The sequence below is a fragment of the Chinchilla lanigera genome, unplaced genomic scaffold (genome assembly GCF_000276665.1).
Source record: "Chinchilla lanigera isolate Chin_1 unplaced genomic scaffold, ChiLan1.0 scaffold00004, whole genome shotgun sequence".
Taxonomy (NCBI): Eukaryota; Metazoa; Chordata; class Mammalia; order Rodentia; family Chinchillidae; genus Chinchilla; species Chinchilla lanigera.
In genome coordinates, this window is record NW_004955405.1 from 32593212 (window position 1) to 32608797 (window position 15586).

Here is a 15586-nt window from a genome sequence, read left to right on the forward strand (position 1 = left end):
ATCTTAGTAAGTTTTATGCAGTAATGCATAATTATAATGATCAAAGACCTATACTGAAATCAAGTTGGTGTCACATTTAATGAATGCACTCATAGTGCATACAGAATAAAGTAATCTACTCCATCAAAACAGAAGATATTGGTGAATAAAAAAATTACATCATATAATACATAACTGCTGGCAATCTAGAAGTCATCATCAATTGCTCTCCCTCAGGTACGGTGTTCAGCTCGGTACCAGGTCCTGTCTGTTTATCTCTATGTGGAGTATACGTTCTACTTTCTATTTCCAGGAGCGCCACATTATTCCTAACTTTGAGTAAATTTCTAACATCTCCATGCTTCTAGTCTTTCTTGACCACCACTTCATCATTTAATTTTTCTGATGCTATCACTTGAAATAAAACTGTGATGTCAACTGTTGTTCAAGCAGATACTTACAAGGTCCTCCCTGTACATGGGAAGAAGTAACAGACTCCATGGCCTGACATTTAAGGCTTTTCATAATCTGGACCTATCCGACACTTTGAAGCCCTATTCCATATTTGCTTTTCATATCATTTACCTTATCCCCAAATGACACACACATTCATATTTCTGCGTTTAGTTCAAGTGTTCTAATTCTAGATCTGTTTTCAATTTGAAAGATTCCTGTCCATTCTTGTTCAAAGGTAACATCCTGTGTAAGCTTGCGATTCACGGACATCTCACCTGCTCCCTCCTCTCTTATTCAGTGGCACTTAGTGCATATCTCTAGTACGGGACTACCATCACCCAAAGACAGCATTCGTGCACAATCGCCTGAATCACTCAGTTTACACACGCAATTTCCTGGATTTATGTAAAAGGTGATGGTCAACAGGGAAATCTCCTTTCCATGAAGTGCTGGCCCAATGGCTACACACTAGAAGAAATTTCCAAGATATAAAACTGACAGAGCTCCTTTAAAGATAATGTATAAATAATTCTGATAAATCAATAAGAAACAGTAGAAAACTCAGTAAAGAAACAAAAGACTTAAGACTTAAGTCAGTTCACAAAATGTCTAAATGACCAACAAAAATATTTGAAAGTGTTCAACTTAGTCATCAAAGAGATCACAGAATAAAACTATAATAAAACCACTATTTTCAAAGCCAGGCGTGGTGGCACATGCCTGTAATCCTAGCACTCAGGAGGCTGAGGCAGGAGGATCGTTGCGAGTTCAAGGCCAGCCTAGGCTACAAAGTGAGCTCAAGGCCGGCCTGAACTGCACAGCGAGACCCTGTCTCAAAAAGACAAAAAAAAAAAGACCACTATTTTCAAGAAAAGTTTAAATTCAAAGAAAAAAGAAGAGGAAGAAGACAACAAAAGCTGGCAAAAGGCAACTGTAAATATCACACACTGATGATGAGTATAAATTGGTACTACCACTTTGACAGTGTGCAGGAAAACGGACCATATGCACACAACATGATCCAATGATTCCACTTCGAGGTATGTACCCAGCAGAAATTTTTATATATGCTGACCAAAAAACACGCACAGGAATGACGACAGAACCACAACTGGTAATGGTCAAAAATCAAAAACAGGCCCAATGCTCATCAACAAAAGAAGGAATAAAGTGTAACACACCCCTCCAAAGTATGACCACTTATGACCGTGCAGCAACAAGCACAAATATTCTGTACCTACATGCAACAACACAGACCAAACTCACAAACTTCCTGCTGAGCAAAAGAAACCAACTTTTATATTTGTATGCTTTCACACATACTGAGACATATGTTACATTTTATATATATAAAAACTCTGTTAACTATGCATTTCCATATATTCATACAAGATATTTTAGTAATTTATATATTCAAAATTATATAAAGTTCAAAAGTTTAAGAATAATCAGAAAATATTATATATTTTAGAAATATATATTTTAGAAATGAATGGCAATAAAAATGATTCAGATATTAAAGTGAACTATCAGAATAATACGATGAAAATAATGTGGCCCATACGGTCAAAGATACTCTTTAGGATTTGTAGACAGGGATTACGGCTGCACTTGAGGAAGTGAGTGTCATGTGAAGAGAAAGGTAACAGAAGGGGGTTTCTGGGACACTTTGAAGTTTTCTTTGAAATATTCACATGGCTATTGGTTACACAGGTATGTTAACACTGCAAAAACACAACGTGTTGTATGGTTACGGCTAGAGTAGTTACTGCACTTTACAATGGTATATATTAACAAATGCTTGTATATCCAGTATGTTGTGGTTGATACATTGTGTCAACCTGAGGAGTCCAGAGGCTAGCTTAAGTGATCAGCAGTTCCACATCCTGGGGTGAAAAGGACACGCCCTTCCTGCTCTGGCATGTTGTTCGTGGTGTCCATGTGAGCAGTTTAGAAGGTTAAATGAGTGACTAAGCAGGGACAGGTCCTCACTTTGTATCATCCTGAGCCTGTGCAGGAGGAGGGCGTGGAGATGGTGTGAGTGCCACTAGCCCCAGGGTGGGGGTAGCCTGCTTACAATATAAGGAGGGAAAGAGGCTTGCTCCCCCGCCTCCTTATTGCTCTTGCTGCTTTTGCTGTCTTCTGCTGCCTTGAAGTGTTACCTCTGTGCCATGCTACCCTGCCTTGGAGCCAGCTGATTATAGACTGAAACCCACACAAACTGTAAGCTAAATAAACCTTTCCTTCGTTAATTTAGGGCGTCAGGTATTTTGTCTCAGCAATGAGACAAAAGTAACCAAGACACAATACATATAGTACATATATCTAGGATACAGATCTAGTGCATATTCTGTACATATAACATATAACAATAAAGTTTCCAAAGATAAAATACAGTTTAGGTCCTACTCTAATATATGAGCATCTTTAAGAGCTTTAATAACTCTTAAGAATGAAAAATGGTAGAATTTAGAAGATAATGTAATTAATTTTAACTACTCAAAAGTTATATATAAAAATTAATTTAAGCACAATGTATAGCTTAGTGTTGGACTGCTTGCCTAGCATGTATTACAAAAAAATCTAAGAAATAAAAAAATAAAACATTTCACAAAATCAAGTAAACAGATCTGATGGTTGCAGGTACAGGAGACCGAAAACTTACTAAGGAAGCTCTACGGGACCTTCGGCTCATTGGTTGATCAAATGGTGGACTGTTGATTTGTAATTTTTCGAGATATCCATCAGGTATTCTAATATCTGCAGGCAGGGATAACCGCTTATTTAAATCCTACAAAAAGGAAACAAACAACAATAACAACAACAAAAAACTTAGGTAATCAAATATAGAAAAAATTGAATTCATGGGCTTTACTGTATTATTTTTTAGTGATAAGTAATGAAAGTTTTATTGCAGTTGCAAAGTTACCCACATTAGTTACATATATCATACTGAAGGTAAAAATATTTACTGTAAGCAAAGATATATAGTGCAGTTTTCACAGAAATAATAAAAGGACCCAGTTACTTCTGAGTCCTTTAACTAGTAATTTACTCTGAAATTATTAGACCCCAAAGCATCATCTATAGGCATAGGCAAAGACTAGCACAAAATGTCATCAACTTAAATAAACAAATAGATATTACATGATTTTATATATAATATGGAAAATTAATATACTTATTTCTATTTCATTTCATTAGAGAAAGTGAGCTGTGAGACACTTGAAAAGAATCGTGCCTCTGTCATCAAAAGACATAAATCTATAAAAAGAAATCCCTTCTATTCATTTTAGTCATCAAGCCATAAACAGGGAATATATAAATGTTCACTGAGACATGTAAGATTTAAGTAGACATACCACGTTCCTAGATGGTAAGACTAAACAGTGAAACAATACTGATTTTCACTATATTAATTTTATCTATTTTTCACAACCCAAAGAACTAATCACAATATATTCAGAACATGTCTAAAATTCATCTAGAAAAAATATCCAAAAGCATTCTAAAGCAGAGAACAGATCTTCCAGTACTTGCTATGGGGTTAAGTCCTGAAAAATACATTTTAAGGTGAGAATATAGATGACTCCGAATGTATTTAACACACTAACTCACTGAACGCCTGCCTCAGTTTAGCACACAGTGACTGCAAGGGTAACTGGGAGTTGAGGGGCTGCTGCTGCGCAGCAAGGCAAGAGAACACTGTACTGTGCCTTACTGGCCCAGGAAAAGATCAAAATCCAAACTGTGAAGCACAGCGCTTACTGAGTGCATACTGACTTTGCACCACTGTAAGGATAAAACTCATCAAATGAATCATGGTAAGTCAGGGACTGTCTGCATATATATGCACGTCTCTCCAGATCCTAAAACTAAAAAGAATACACCCTGGAATCTGTCACCTTTGAGAAAATAGATGTAATTCAATGAAAGAATTAGAAAGTCCAGATATAGACTCTAAGGCTAACATATTTTAAAGATATAACAAAAGGTTACATGTCGTGAAGAAAAATAAGGAATATTTATATCACTGTGATATAATCTATGCAGTTACACAGATACTATGATGATCTCAAGAGTTACAAGTATTCATTTCTCATTCAAAACTAATATTGTGTTGGACATGGTGGCGCACGCCTGCAATCCCAGCACTCAGGAGGCTGAGGCAGGAGGATCGCTGCAAGTTCAAGACCAGCCTGGGCTACAAAGTGAGCTCAAGGCCAGCCTGAACTGCATAGCGAGACCTTGTCTCAAAAAAAAAAAAAAAACTAATATTGTTTTTCTGAACTCATTCAGAAGTAATCTTTTAACAAGGAAAACATATTAAGCCAACAGGACAAATACTGTAATCACTACTGTCTGGACAACAACAACAACAACAAAAAAAACAAAAACAAAAATTTTAAGACATATTCAATTTTTTTGCAGAAAATGATTTTAATCTACTGTTATACTAAAATGGTAGTAGTCATAATGGCCTTCTGTCCTCCAGGTTATAACACTGACAAAGAAAGGGGGAATGCATCCTGTATTCTGTTACATGGAGAAATAATGTAAATGTGCTATAGAGATCTGCAGTCACACTGAACCACAAAGGAAATGATACCCATACTTACAAAGCAAGGCAGGGAAAGCTAGTGTCTATTTTCTATACGTGTCTCAAAATTTGAAATCAAATTTATAAAAATGAAGTAAAGCTAGGTGTACTGATACACACACCTATAATCCCAGCACTGTAGGAAGCTGAGGCAGGAAGACTGACATTTGAGCCCAGCCTGGACAGTACAACAATTTAGTGAGACCCTGTCTCAAAATTTAAACAATAAATTTAAAAATTTTTTTAAAATGAAAAAGAATCCAAGGATACAGCTCAGTGCCAAGGCTATTGGGTCCACAGACAAGTAAGAGTCAGTTCATAGACTATTCTTTTAAAAACTTTTTAAAAGCTGGTAATCCAATCCCCAGTTTTAGCCTGCTCCCCTCAAAAGCACCAATATGAATCTCCAAACTTAAAATCATTATCTTCTAAAAAGAAGACTCTACTAATTTATCATTTGAGATTTCCAGAATTTTTAAAAGTTCACTTTTGCTTTACAAGGAATTTAAAACTGTTTTGTAGAACACGAACAACAATAAGTAATGCGTAAGTGCTTTGGGCTATTAATTAGAAAAAAAGGAAATGTACAGACTTCAACACACTAATGCAAAGAAACAAATATCACTTGCCATCATAAAAATTTTCAAATGGCATTTATTTGCTTAATATCTACGGACGTGTTAGTTTAGACACACAGACTCACACACAAGAGTATCCGTATATTTTAGGTGGCTACCTCCATTGAGATCCGCCTATGTATACGATTTCTGAGACAAACACCCGTAGGTGACTGGACTTCATCGGATGATGTCCCAGAAGCTTGGTCACTCTCACCGTCTGATCCCATCTTTAGATTCTCATGAACAATATCTGTATCAGAAAATAAGGCACAATTACCTTAAAGAAAATATATCCTACTATATCATATAATTTATCACTATAGGTAAAATATACAGTCAACATGCAAAAATTATAGTATTAAAAATCACAGATATGCAATTAATAGATCAAAACAATTTTAATTTTCTTAAAATAGTAAGGAATACCTTTACATTCTGATTATCAAAAATTATGAAAGACTTAGCATTTAAGTTTTTACCAAGAGTTAAATGTTACAGCTTATATCTAGATGTCCCCCAAAGGCTCATGCCATCACAGGTGGGGCTTCTTCAGAGGTGGCTGGATCTAGAGTGCGAGATGCTGTGTGGTTACTAATCAGTCCACCGACTGGCTTGGCCCCACCCTAATCCCCACAGCCTGGATAGATAGGGCATAAAAGGGCAGAAAGAAGCTGCTAAGGTCCCTTGTTTGCGCTCACCATCCGCCTGCTTGCTGTGGACTGTTTTTCCTCTGCAATGCCCATCTGCTATGCCACTCTATCTTGGAGCCACCCAACTATGAGCTAAACCCTCTACGAAATGTGAGCCAAATGAGCCTTCTCCTCCTCTAACTTTGGGTGTTGAGTATTTTATCTCAGCAACAAGAAAAGTAACTAAGACATTGAATAAAATTACAGAGTGGAAATGATACTTAAGAATTAGTCATTTCTTTTTTTCCAGATGTGAGAACTGAGACTTGGAAAGCTACCCAACTTTTAAAAGGTCATATAGCTTGAAGGCAGAGCAGACTAGAAACCTGTTCTTCTAACTCTCATTTAGTTTACTCTTCTTTCAATTAAATAATGTATCATTGGGTCCATAGACAAGTAGAGTCGGTTCACAGAATATTCTTTTAAAAACTTTTTAAAAGCTGCTAATCCAGCTTGCCCTCCCAAGCCCCAGGGTTAACATTTCAAATATTATTCAGAGCTTGGCATGGCAGTGCACACCTGTAGTTCCCCCATTCTGGGAAGTGCAGGCAGGAGGATCACAAGTTCAAACCCTGCCTGGGCGACTTAGCAAGACCCTGTCTTAACAAACCAAAACACAACACAACACAACACAACACAAAACAAAACAACAAACTATATATATTGTATTGTGTATGTAAAAGGACTGGGGATATAGATCAGTGTGAAGGCCTGGGGTTCAACCCTCAGTACCGAGGGAAGGGTTAGCAGGTAGAGGGTCTCTAAATATCTATTTTGTACCAAACTACAAAAACAAGTTTATGACTTCTCAAAGCTCAAAAATCTGCTAAGAAGAAGAACATATATTACCATAAAGGAAGTAGAGAGGAGGGGGATTAACTCTATCTGGAAATATTAAAAACAAGCATGTATACTTCCATACCTGTTTTTATATTTGCATTTCTCATTCATTCTTTTTTTTTTTTTTTTTTTTTTTCTCCGGTACCGGGAACCGAACTCACGACCTTGCGCTTGCCAGGCAGGCGCTTTGCCGCTGAGCTAAATCCCCAGCCCCTTGTCATTCATTCTTGAAGGCATCTAGCAAGTGTAGCTCATCACAAATAATAGCTAGATCTAGAGCCATCTCTCACCATTATTCCTCTCTGTGCTTTTTCATCCTAAGAGTCCTGTGTTGCTTCATGCTGCAGTGTCTTAACTTACTTTTTCCCTCCCATTATATTAAGCTGGAAAACTCAGAGTTATTCTTCAAAACTATGCTCACCATTCAGCGAAGTCTTTTAAAATCTCAGACACAGTGGCTTTTATGCCGGCATCTGCTGCACCAAAGAGCACTTTGCGGTTCACATGACTTTGTATCACACCAGGGGACCCTTGGGAGCAGGAGCTGATTATCTGCTTTTGTATTTTCCAAACTTAAAAGTACTGGAACTTAGAAGGTCCTCAATATTCAGTGAACTGAATATTAACTAAAAATCAAAGAATGGACGAGATAACTGGACCTCTTTTTCAAATGAATATGCTAAGTATAAATTTAAAGTTAATGACATATTTACTTACAAAAGCGAGAGACCTGCTTATGTTAAGAAAGACTGAAATCAGGGGTCTCATAGCAAATCAGTATTTCAGTATTTTTGGCTTGGTAACTTAGTGCTGAGAAAATTCAACTCCTATTCATAAGCAGTTATAAATGGTAATAGAATACATTTCAACTCTATAGAGATTTCTGGAGAAATTTTATGGTGAGATCTGAACAAAAAATTAACTTAGCAACAAAAGTCAATGTATTGGTGACTGACTCCTAATCTCTTAAAATTGGTACCTAAAGAATCTAAGGTCACATACGCTTTTCTGTCATATTGCTAAATGTTAAAAGACAATTTAAGGTTTCCATTTCTGGCAAAATCTAAAAAGCTACTTCTTCAAGGAAATATTTACTAACTGTAACACCTTAAAGTGTATAGCTAAATTTGTAAGAATGTATGGGTAAGACCCAAGAAGTAAAAACAGAGAGGACTGAAAACCCAAAGCTCTTATGCACACTCTGCCACCTTCTTGGAAGGGGTTTCTGAGCTTGGTATGAACAGTCCAGGTTTAGGTGCCACCACGGGATTGAAGATGAAACCCTTGGTACCTAAGTTGCAACTCAGACTGTCTCATAGAAAGCCCCAGCTCTTAAAAGTGTCAAGTCTTTGAGACGTACAGGCCAGAATTTTTAAAAAAGCCTGTTGTGTATGGATTACAAAAGAAATTTATGAGATGGGCGTGGTGGGGCATGCCTGTAGTACCTGCACTCAGAAAGCTGAGGCAGGAGGATCGTTGTGAGTTCGAGACCAGCCTGGGCTACAAAGTGAGCTCCAGGCCAGCCTGAACTGCACGGTGAGACCCTGTCTCAAAAAGACAAAAAAAAAAAGAAATTTATCTCAACGGAACAAACACTGAGGACCAACTGACTCAACCAAGAAATCACATTATTAACAAACAAGTATAGCTGTAACACTTCTATTGGTTTGTAACTTTGTTTCCTTTGAGACAAAAGTGAAACAATGACAACTGTGTCAGAACATTACTCATTTGTCAGTGGGGTAAGGAACTTCCTTGCTGAATCAGGTGGTGGTTTTTAAGAATTAGAAGAATATTTACTTGTTCAATTTTGGGGCTTTTCACACAACTGTAAAAGCTTCAGACACAGTACACTTCTAAATTTTGCCGGCATTACTAATATTTTCAACATTGCCTTCTTAAATCTATAACAAAAAAGGACACTTTGGGGCTGGGGATTTAGCTCAGCGGCAAAGCACCTGCCTGGCAAGCGCAAGGTCGTGAGTTCGGTTCCCGGTACCAGAAAAAAAACCAAACCAAAAAAAAAAAAAAAAGATATAAAAAAGGACGCTTTGCGCTTTGGTTTGTTTTTGTTTGGCTTGGTTTGGGTACTGGACATTGAACCTTAGGGGCCTTGACACTGAGCTCATCCCAGCCCTTATCTTACTGAGATAGGATCTTGCTAAATTGCCCAGGCTGGATTTGAACTTGAGACCCTCCTGGCTAAACCTCCCCACAACACACTGGGTTTGCAGGTATGCACCACCATGCCCAGCAATAATGGATGTTGGCCACTAAACTGAAAATACGTTTTGCATTTTTTTAGAGACTTTCCAGCCAAAGGAAAAAAATATGCAACAGAGACAGTAGTCCATAAAACCTAAAAAATTTGCTAACCAGCTTTTGGTCTAGTCAATCAACAAAGCAGTAAGCCCCTCTGAGCTACGGTGTTTACTGATTCCATGAGGTAAACACTCCCTCTGTGGCCAATTTCAAGCTACCAATATGACAGCACCTGAACATTTAACATTTGGAAGAAATGTGCAGCAGTGCACTGTGACATAGTACTTGGACAACAAAGATACAACAGAACCCTCACCTTATAGGTGACAGTAAAAAGCAGTAAAAGGATTTTAGGAAATAATGACTTGAGTATTTACTCATTACCTTTGTTTTAATTTAGCTTATATATCCGTACCTAAGCTTATTATATTAGCTTATATAACTCTAAGCTTATATATGATTTAAAATAATGATTTAAAAAAATAGCTATTTTAAAAAACGGCTAGTATTATTAATAGCTATGCTGAACAACCAACTTGCAAAGCTCCTGAAAATTTAACAATCATCTCTCCTGAACCACAGTGAGCCGATCCCAGCATACTATTCTGTACGGCTGCACTCTGGGAAATAAGGCTGCACACACTTCCCACAGACACCACTTCAGTGTAGGTAAGCTTAGACTCTCAGACTAATGTAGCACATCGAGAAATAATCTACCATGCAAGTAATGAAGCAAGCAACAGAATAAAATTCACAGGAACTTCAAGAAATATCATGATCTAATGAGACAATAAAACAGCTATGTTTAACAAGATTTTAAAAATCAAAACATGATAATATACTAACAAAAAAGATCAGAGAAATCATAAAGAAATAACTATAAATACATGTTTTCCCTGGATATTTAAAAGAACACAATGATAAAAAAAGTAACAACACAAGTGATAATCTAATTATTGTACTACTTTATCAGACAGGATTTGAAGAGCTACTGAGGTAAGACCCTAAATGAAGCACCAACCTAAGCAGCCTTTCATCTTGAAATTTTGCATCTATTCTTACAGGGCTTGTTTTCTTTCTACTGGACAGGTGTCCAAATATTACTGTTCTTCTCTGTAGTGTCAGCCCTACTACCTCTCTAGAACCTTCCCACTTTCTGCTATCCTTCTACTGTTAACTTGGTTTTTATCTGACGAAGAGAAATCAGGTAACAGAGGTCCACTGAATTCCATAAAACTAAAACATAAATATGTACACGTCCTACAATCAGGAAGTTAAATATAGCAGAGAAATAACCCAATTACCTAGTCTGCTTCCATTTCTCGGCATTGCCATGAAGGAGCCAAGGCTGCCTCCAATAACACTGTGGGGTCTCCGCAACGGGGGCTTCTTGAAAGACCCTGTGTACTGGTGGAGGAAGGAATGCATACTGTGAGACGTGGGAGGCCTGCCATTCTTCACAATAGGCTCTGTGGTTCACAATATCCAAAAATCATTCCATCGCCAGCCCAAGATGCAGGATCACATGAGAAGGATCGGGAAAGCAGAACAGAAAACAAAACAAAATGCTGTAAGAGAGGTCATTACATTTAGCCTTACTTCTTTGGCTATCTAATACAAACACTAAAGTTAAAATAATTTCTATGAAAGAGTACTTATAGAAAATTAGTTGGTCTAATGACTTATCTATACATTTCTCATGTAGCCAAAATTAACAATCACCAAACTACTAATGTAGTCTATCAGATTTTTAATTGCCTATTTTAATGTCTCAGGATTGTTTCCACACTCCTCTTCCATGTACTGACTTAATGAATAAACCAGAAATACTGAAGTGTGCATCAGTACAGAGGCTCTGAAATTACAGCGCAAATTTGGAATTTTTAATGTAAGGAGTCTTTAAAGAACAACAGACTCACTAAAGCACAAAGTATCCAAATACAGAACTTAAAAAGTATTTAAGTGGCTAAAAATCTGGGTAAGATTTTGTTTGAATGTCTGTTTTGATTCTTTTGAGTTTATCCTTACAAATGGAACTGCTGGATTATATGGCTCTATGTTTAACTTTCTGAGGAAATGAGATAGATTAATTTTTGCTAGTTTTTAGGAAATTAAACATTTAATGCTGTTTCAGTTAAAATCTGATGAGCTCGGAATAATTTTTCCTTACAGATACTTTAGGAAAACTACTTTACACTGCAGTTTATAAATTTCTGTGCAAACATTTCATTTCATACTTAAGGAGAGCTATACTAAGTGAAGGTTTGAATGCTTAAATCAACCAAGTTTGTAAACTTTCAAATTATTTTTAACACACTGACTACAAAATCAGGATTCATCTTTCCCTAGATTCAATCCACCTGTCATATGCAAACATCCAAATTAAATAAATACACCGAATAATATGAATTACAATTATATTAATACATTTATAACTGAGTTTAAAACTTTACAGTGCAGCCCAGTTAATGAAATGACAGAACTATTAACTCAAGGAAGAGGAGTATGGACCAGTGAGAAACTATGTGCATATCTATTACCAAAAGCATCATATGTACCATAACTTTTCCAAGATGTTTATAGTACAACTTCTCAAAGTGTGTACTTCCCCATTCAACTGGTTCTAGGGTATGCATGACAGCTACATGACTATATGTAATGCAAGAATAACAGGACTGTGGTCATACATGTGATTAAACAAGAGAAAGGAGATCAAAAGTTCATCCAAACAGTGTTTACTCGGGGAAATATAAACTATATGTCTCATATTCCATACTAACACTCTCATCTGTCGTTAGGCAAAGGCCATTTGTGATTTATAAACTCATTATATCCTGTATGAGCAGATTAAAAAGTATTATCCCACACTCATAACAATTTGACATAGACTATGTTTGTGTATGACCTATCTTAGAAGCTTTTTGTGCTTTAAAAAAATGAAACAAAAAAACTAAACTCCGTAAGGAAAGAATGTGTTGGACAGAACCGGTTATCAGGCACTGGTAGGCGACCAAAGAGATGTAGAATCTCTGCCAAGGCTGTTCGTGAAATCCATGAAAAAGAGAATAAGCAAAAGCAGGTACAGTAGTCCACGCTACCAGCAATCTCCACAGCCCAAGAAGAAGCAATGTTTATTATGAGGTCTTCAAGTATTATTTCAAGCAACTCAGGCCAAAAAGAAACAACAGAACTCCTGTTTTATTTTTTCCTATTAGAATTACTACATTCATAAACGAAGTTTTAAGAATATAAACTACTTTAAAAAATTAGGTTTTTTAACATTTCACCATTTGTTACAAACTATATGCCTTCTAAGATAATTAATATTAAAATATTCCAGAAAATATGTAATCAGTCTAAAAAATAACCAATTCTTCAAAATGTTTCTTTGATTCATAGTTTTTTTAAAAAATGTAAAAAGAGAACTGCTTTGTAGTCAAACATACATTAAGAACGTGTCTTAAAAAAAAAAAAAGAATGTGTCTTAGATGCTATTTACCAAGATGCATACTGTGCTTATTTTATTCCTGAACATCACTGGTAAACATACTGGCAAGACTCTTCTATCCTAACAATGAACACACTGGATTTAATTAATATGAAGTCTTCAGTGGGAGTTTGCTCCATGTATCCAGTAGAATCAGCTTATAAGAGGAAGAAAATATAAAACCATCTTCAGAATTTGATCCAAATGCAAAATTTTCCTTTCTACATATAATTATATCCTAATTATTATTTTACATTTCCTGCTGAGCCCATCTCTCTTCTCCTTGTGTTAAAAACAAAACTGGCAGTGCCAAAGGAAAACACTAGCAAAACCAAGAAGGTCTGAGAAAACAGACGTGATGCTGCAGACTGAATGAAGAAAACCTACGCTGTACTAACTGTGCCAACAGTCACCCAACAACCTGGGGGCCCCTAAAAAACCAGACAAAGTTTGGTAAGCATTACCCCTTTGAAAAAACCAAACACGTTATCTAAAGCCTGAGTAAGATAAATGACGCCCAGGACCAGCCCTTGTAGGGTATTAGTATATTCCAAATCACAGCCCGTGACTCATAACTTAAAATGCAGCCCCTTCCCACGACACCTTTCCCTCTCTCACAACACAAGCATCCACAGAGAATGCGGCAGGGTGGGGGTGGGGGTGAACATGTTCGCGTTTTTACGCACTGCCACAAGAGCAGAATTTCAAGGCACAAGCAATGATGGCTTGCCACATACTCTACATATGCTAACACTGGCAGCCATTCATTTAAATTCTTTCTTGATTATTATGACATCTATGGAGTTATTTTAGTTTTAAGTACGTAGCCATGTTCTAACAGTTTCACCAAGTTTGCATTTTCATTCTATTTAACAAGCTCTTATATTAACATTGTTAATAGCTCTTTACATTATATATTAACAGCCCTTTTACATTAATTAATGTATAATTAATACATATATTGTTAATACATATATTAACAGCTCTTTTACATTATATTAACATTCCACTTGGAATTGTAAAAAGCACCGTCAAATGCATGAAACACTGTATATCACCTGCCTTAAGTGCTCTCAATACTATAGATAGGTTCTGGTAAACACAAAATACAAGAGTAAAAATACACAGTGATGAACCCTGTAACTTATGTAAACAGTCCCTACGTACACAGTTTATTATAAAGCTATGAGGAAGTAACAAACAGGAATTTCACAAACATCCTATGTACTTTAACTCAGGCTATAAAAATAACAAAAATAACTGAAAAATACACTGTGATCAAAAAATACAGTGATAGTTTAATTTGCTTAAAAATGTTACAGTAAAAGATGCATTACTATAAATCCTCCTCAAAAACACCCCTTCACTTCAAGCACACTTATCGCACCACTCCTGCCACTTTCTGAAACAGTGGTACAAGTCTGCTTCTGTATCTTTAATTGCACTCCTGTGGCTGTCTCAACGCACTAAATCAATTCAAAACGGTTGCCTTTCGTGGTCATACTGACTCTGGGGAAGAAGCAGAAGTCACAGGTGCCAGAACCAGTGAATAAGGTGGAAAAGGACCAACCATAATGCTTTGGTGAGACTGCCAGGACTGCCTGTTCATTAAATGGCACGCAGCAGCGGTATTCACCATAGTTTTATCATATCTTGTAAAGACACTCATGAAAGAAGACTTCCAGACGTGCTTCAAAAAGCGGTATGAATTAATAACAAGGTATTTTTTAGTATAACATTTTCAGTGGAAACCCTCACCATATATTTTGATGATCCCTTGTAATTTGAAAATAGTTATTTAACAATTAGCATGATGTTACGCAACTTATCCTTACTTATGAAATAGTAAAAAACACAAAGATATGTGGGATGGAATAACTTATTGGGGTTTGAGACCAAGCACAGTAACACTGCTAGAGTGACTGTAGAATACTCCAGTAAGTATGTAGAAGTTATATAATCTTTTCTGTCCCAAGAAACAAGAGACAGAGAGAGATAAACAAAAGGATGCTGTTAGGGATCTATCTGGGCAGTAAACTTACATTCTATCTATAAAGTAACTGAATGGGGAGCATCTACCCCATCCCAAATATTTACCATTATCTTTGCTGCTGTTTTCTTCAATAGTCATTTGTTCAGCCAGTTCAGATAATGATTCATCAATAGTCTGGCTTCCTCGAAGTGTGAGGGACAACCTTCTCTTAAACTTTTTCATCCTATCAATTGAATGTGGCTTGAAAAATCCTGAAAGAAAAGAATGAACACAAAATTAAAACTAAATATTTTACTGCTCAAGAAAAAATGTCTGGGTTTCCTAGGAATCTTCAAACTAGGAATACAGTGAGGAATTCTTCTACTAAACTATAAAATTCAACCCTTTATTTAAAAAACACACCATGTATTTATCCATAGAAAAGAAGGAATTCTATATAACTAAAGATTATAAGCATAATAATTGAGATTATAAGCATAATAATTACATTTATTTTGTTGTTTTGTTTAGTATTTTTGAAATAGGGTCTTGCTATGCAGTTCAAAAAAGCAGGAATTCACTATGTAGCTTTGGCTGGCCTTGAACTCATGGTGACCCTCCTACTTCAGCTTCTTAAGTGCTGGGATTATAGGCATGCATCACCTTGCCCAGCAATAATTA

The 15586-nt window shown here is 36.4% G+C and overlaps 1 protein-coding gene across 1 annotated transcript in view; it reads right to left on the reverse strand.

The window, feature by feature from the left end:
• Cdk17 (cyclin-dependent kinase 17) overlaps nt 1-15177 on the reverse strand; it is a gene marked incomplete at its 5' end in the record, with an annotated part of 43196 nt that extends 28019 nt beyond the window's left edge. Inside the window, 4 exon segments of the mRNA XM_013518508.1 lie at nt 3101-3226; nt 5772-5905; nt 10751-10915; nt 15031-15177. Of these exon segments, the coding sequence (XP_013373962.1) occupies nt 3101-3226; nt 5772-5905; nt 10751-10915; nt 15031-15148 (543 nt within the window).
• Between the last annotated feature and the right edge of the window lie 409 nt (nt 15178-15586).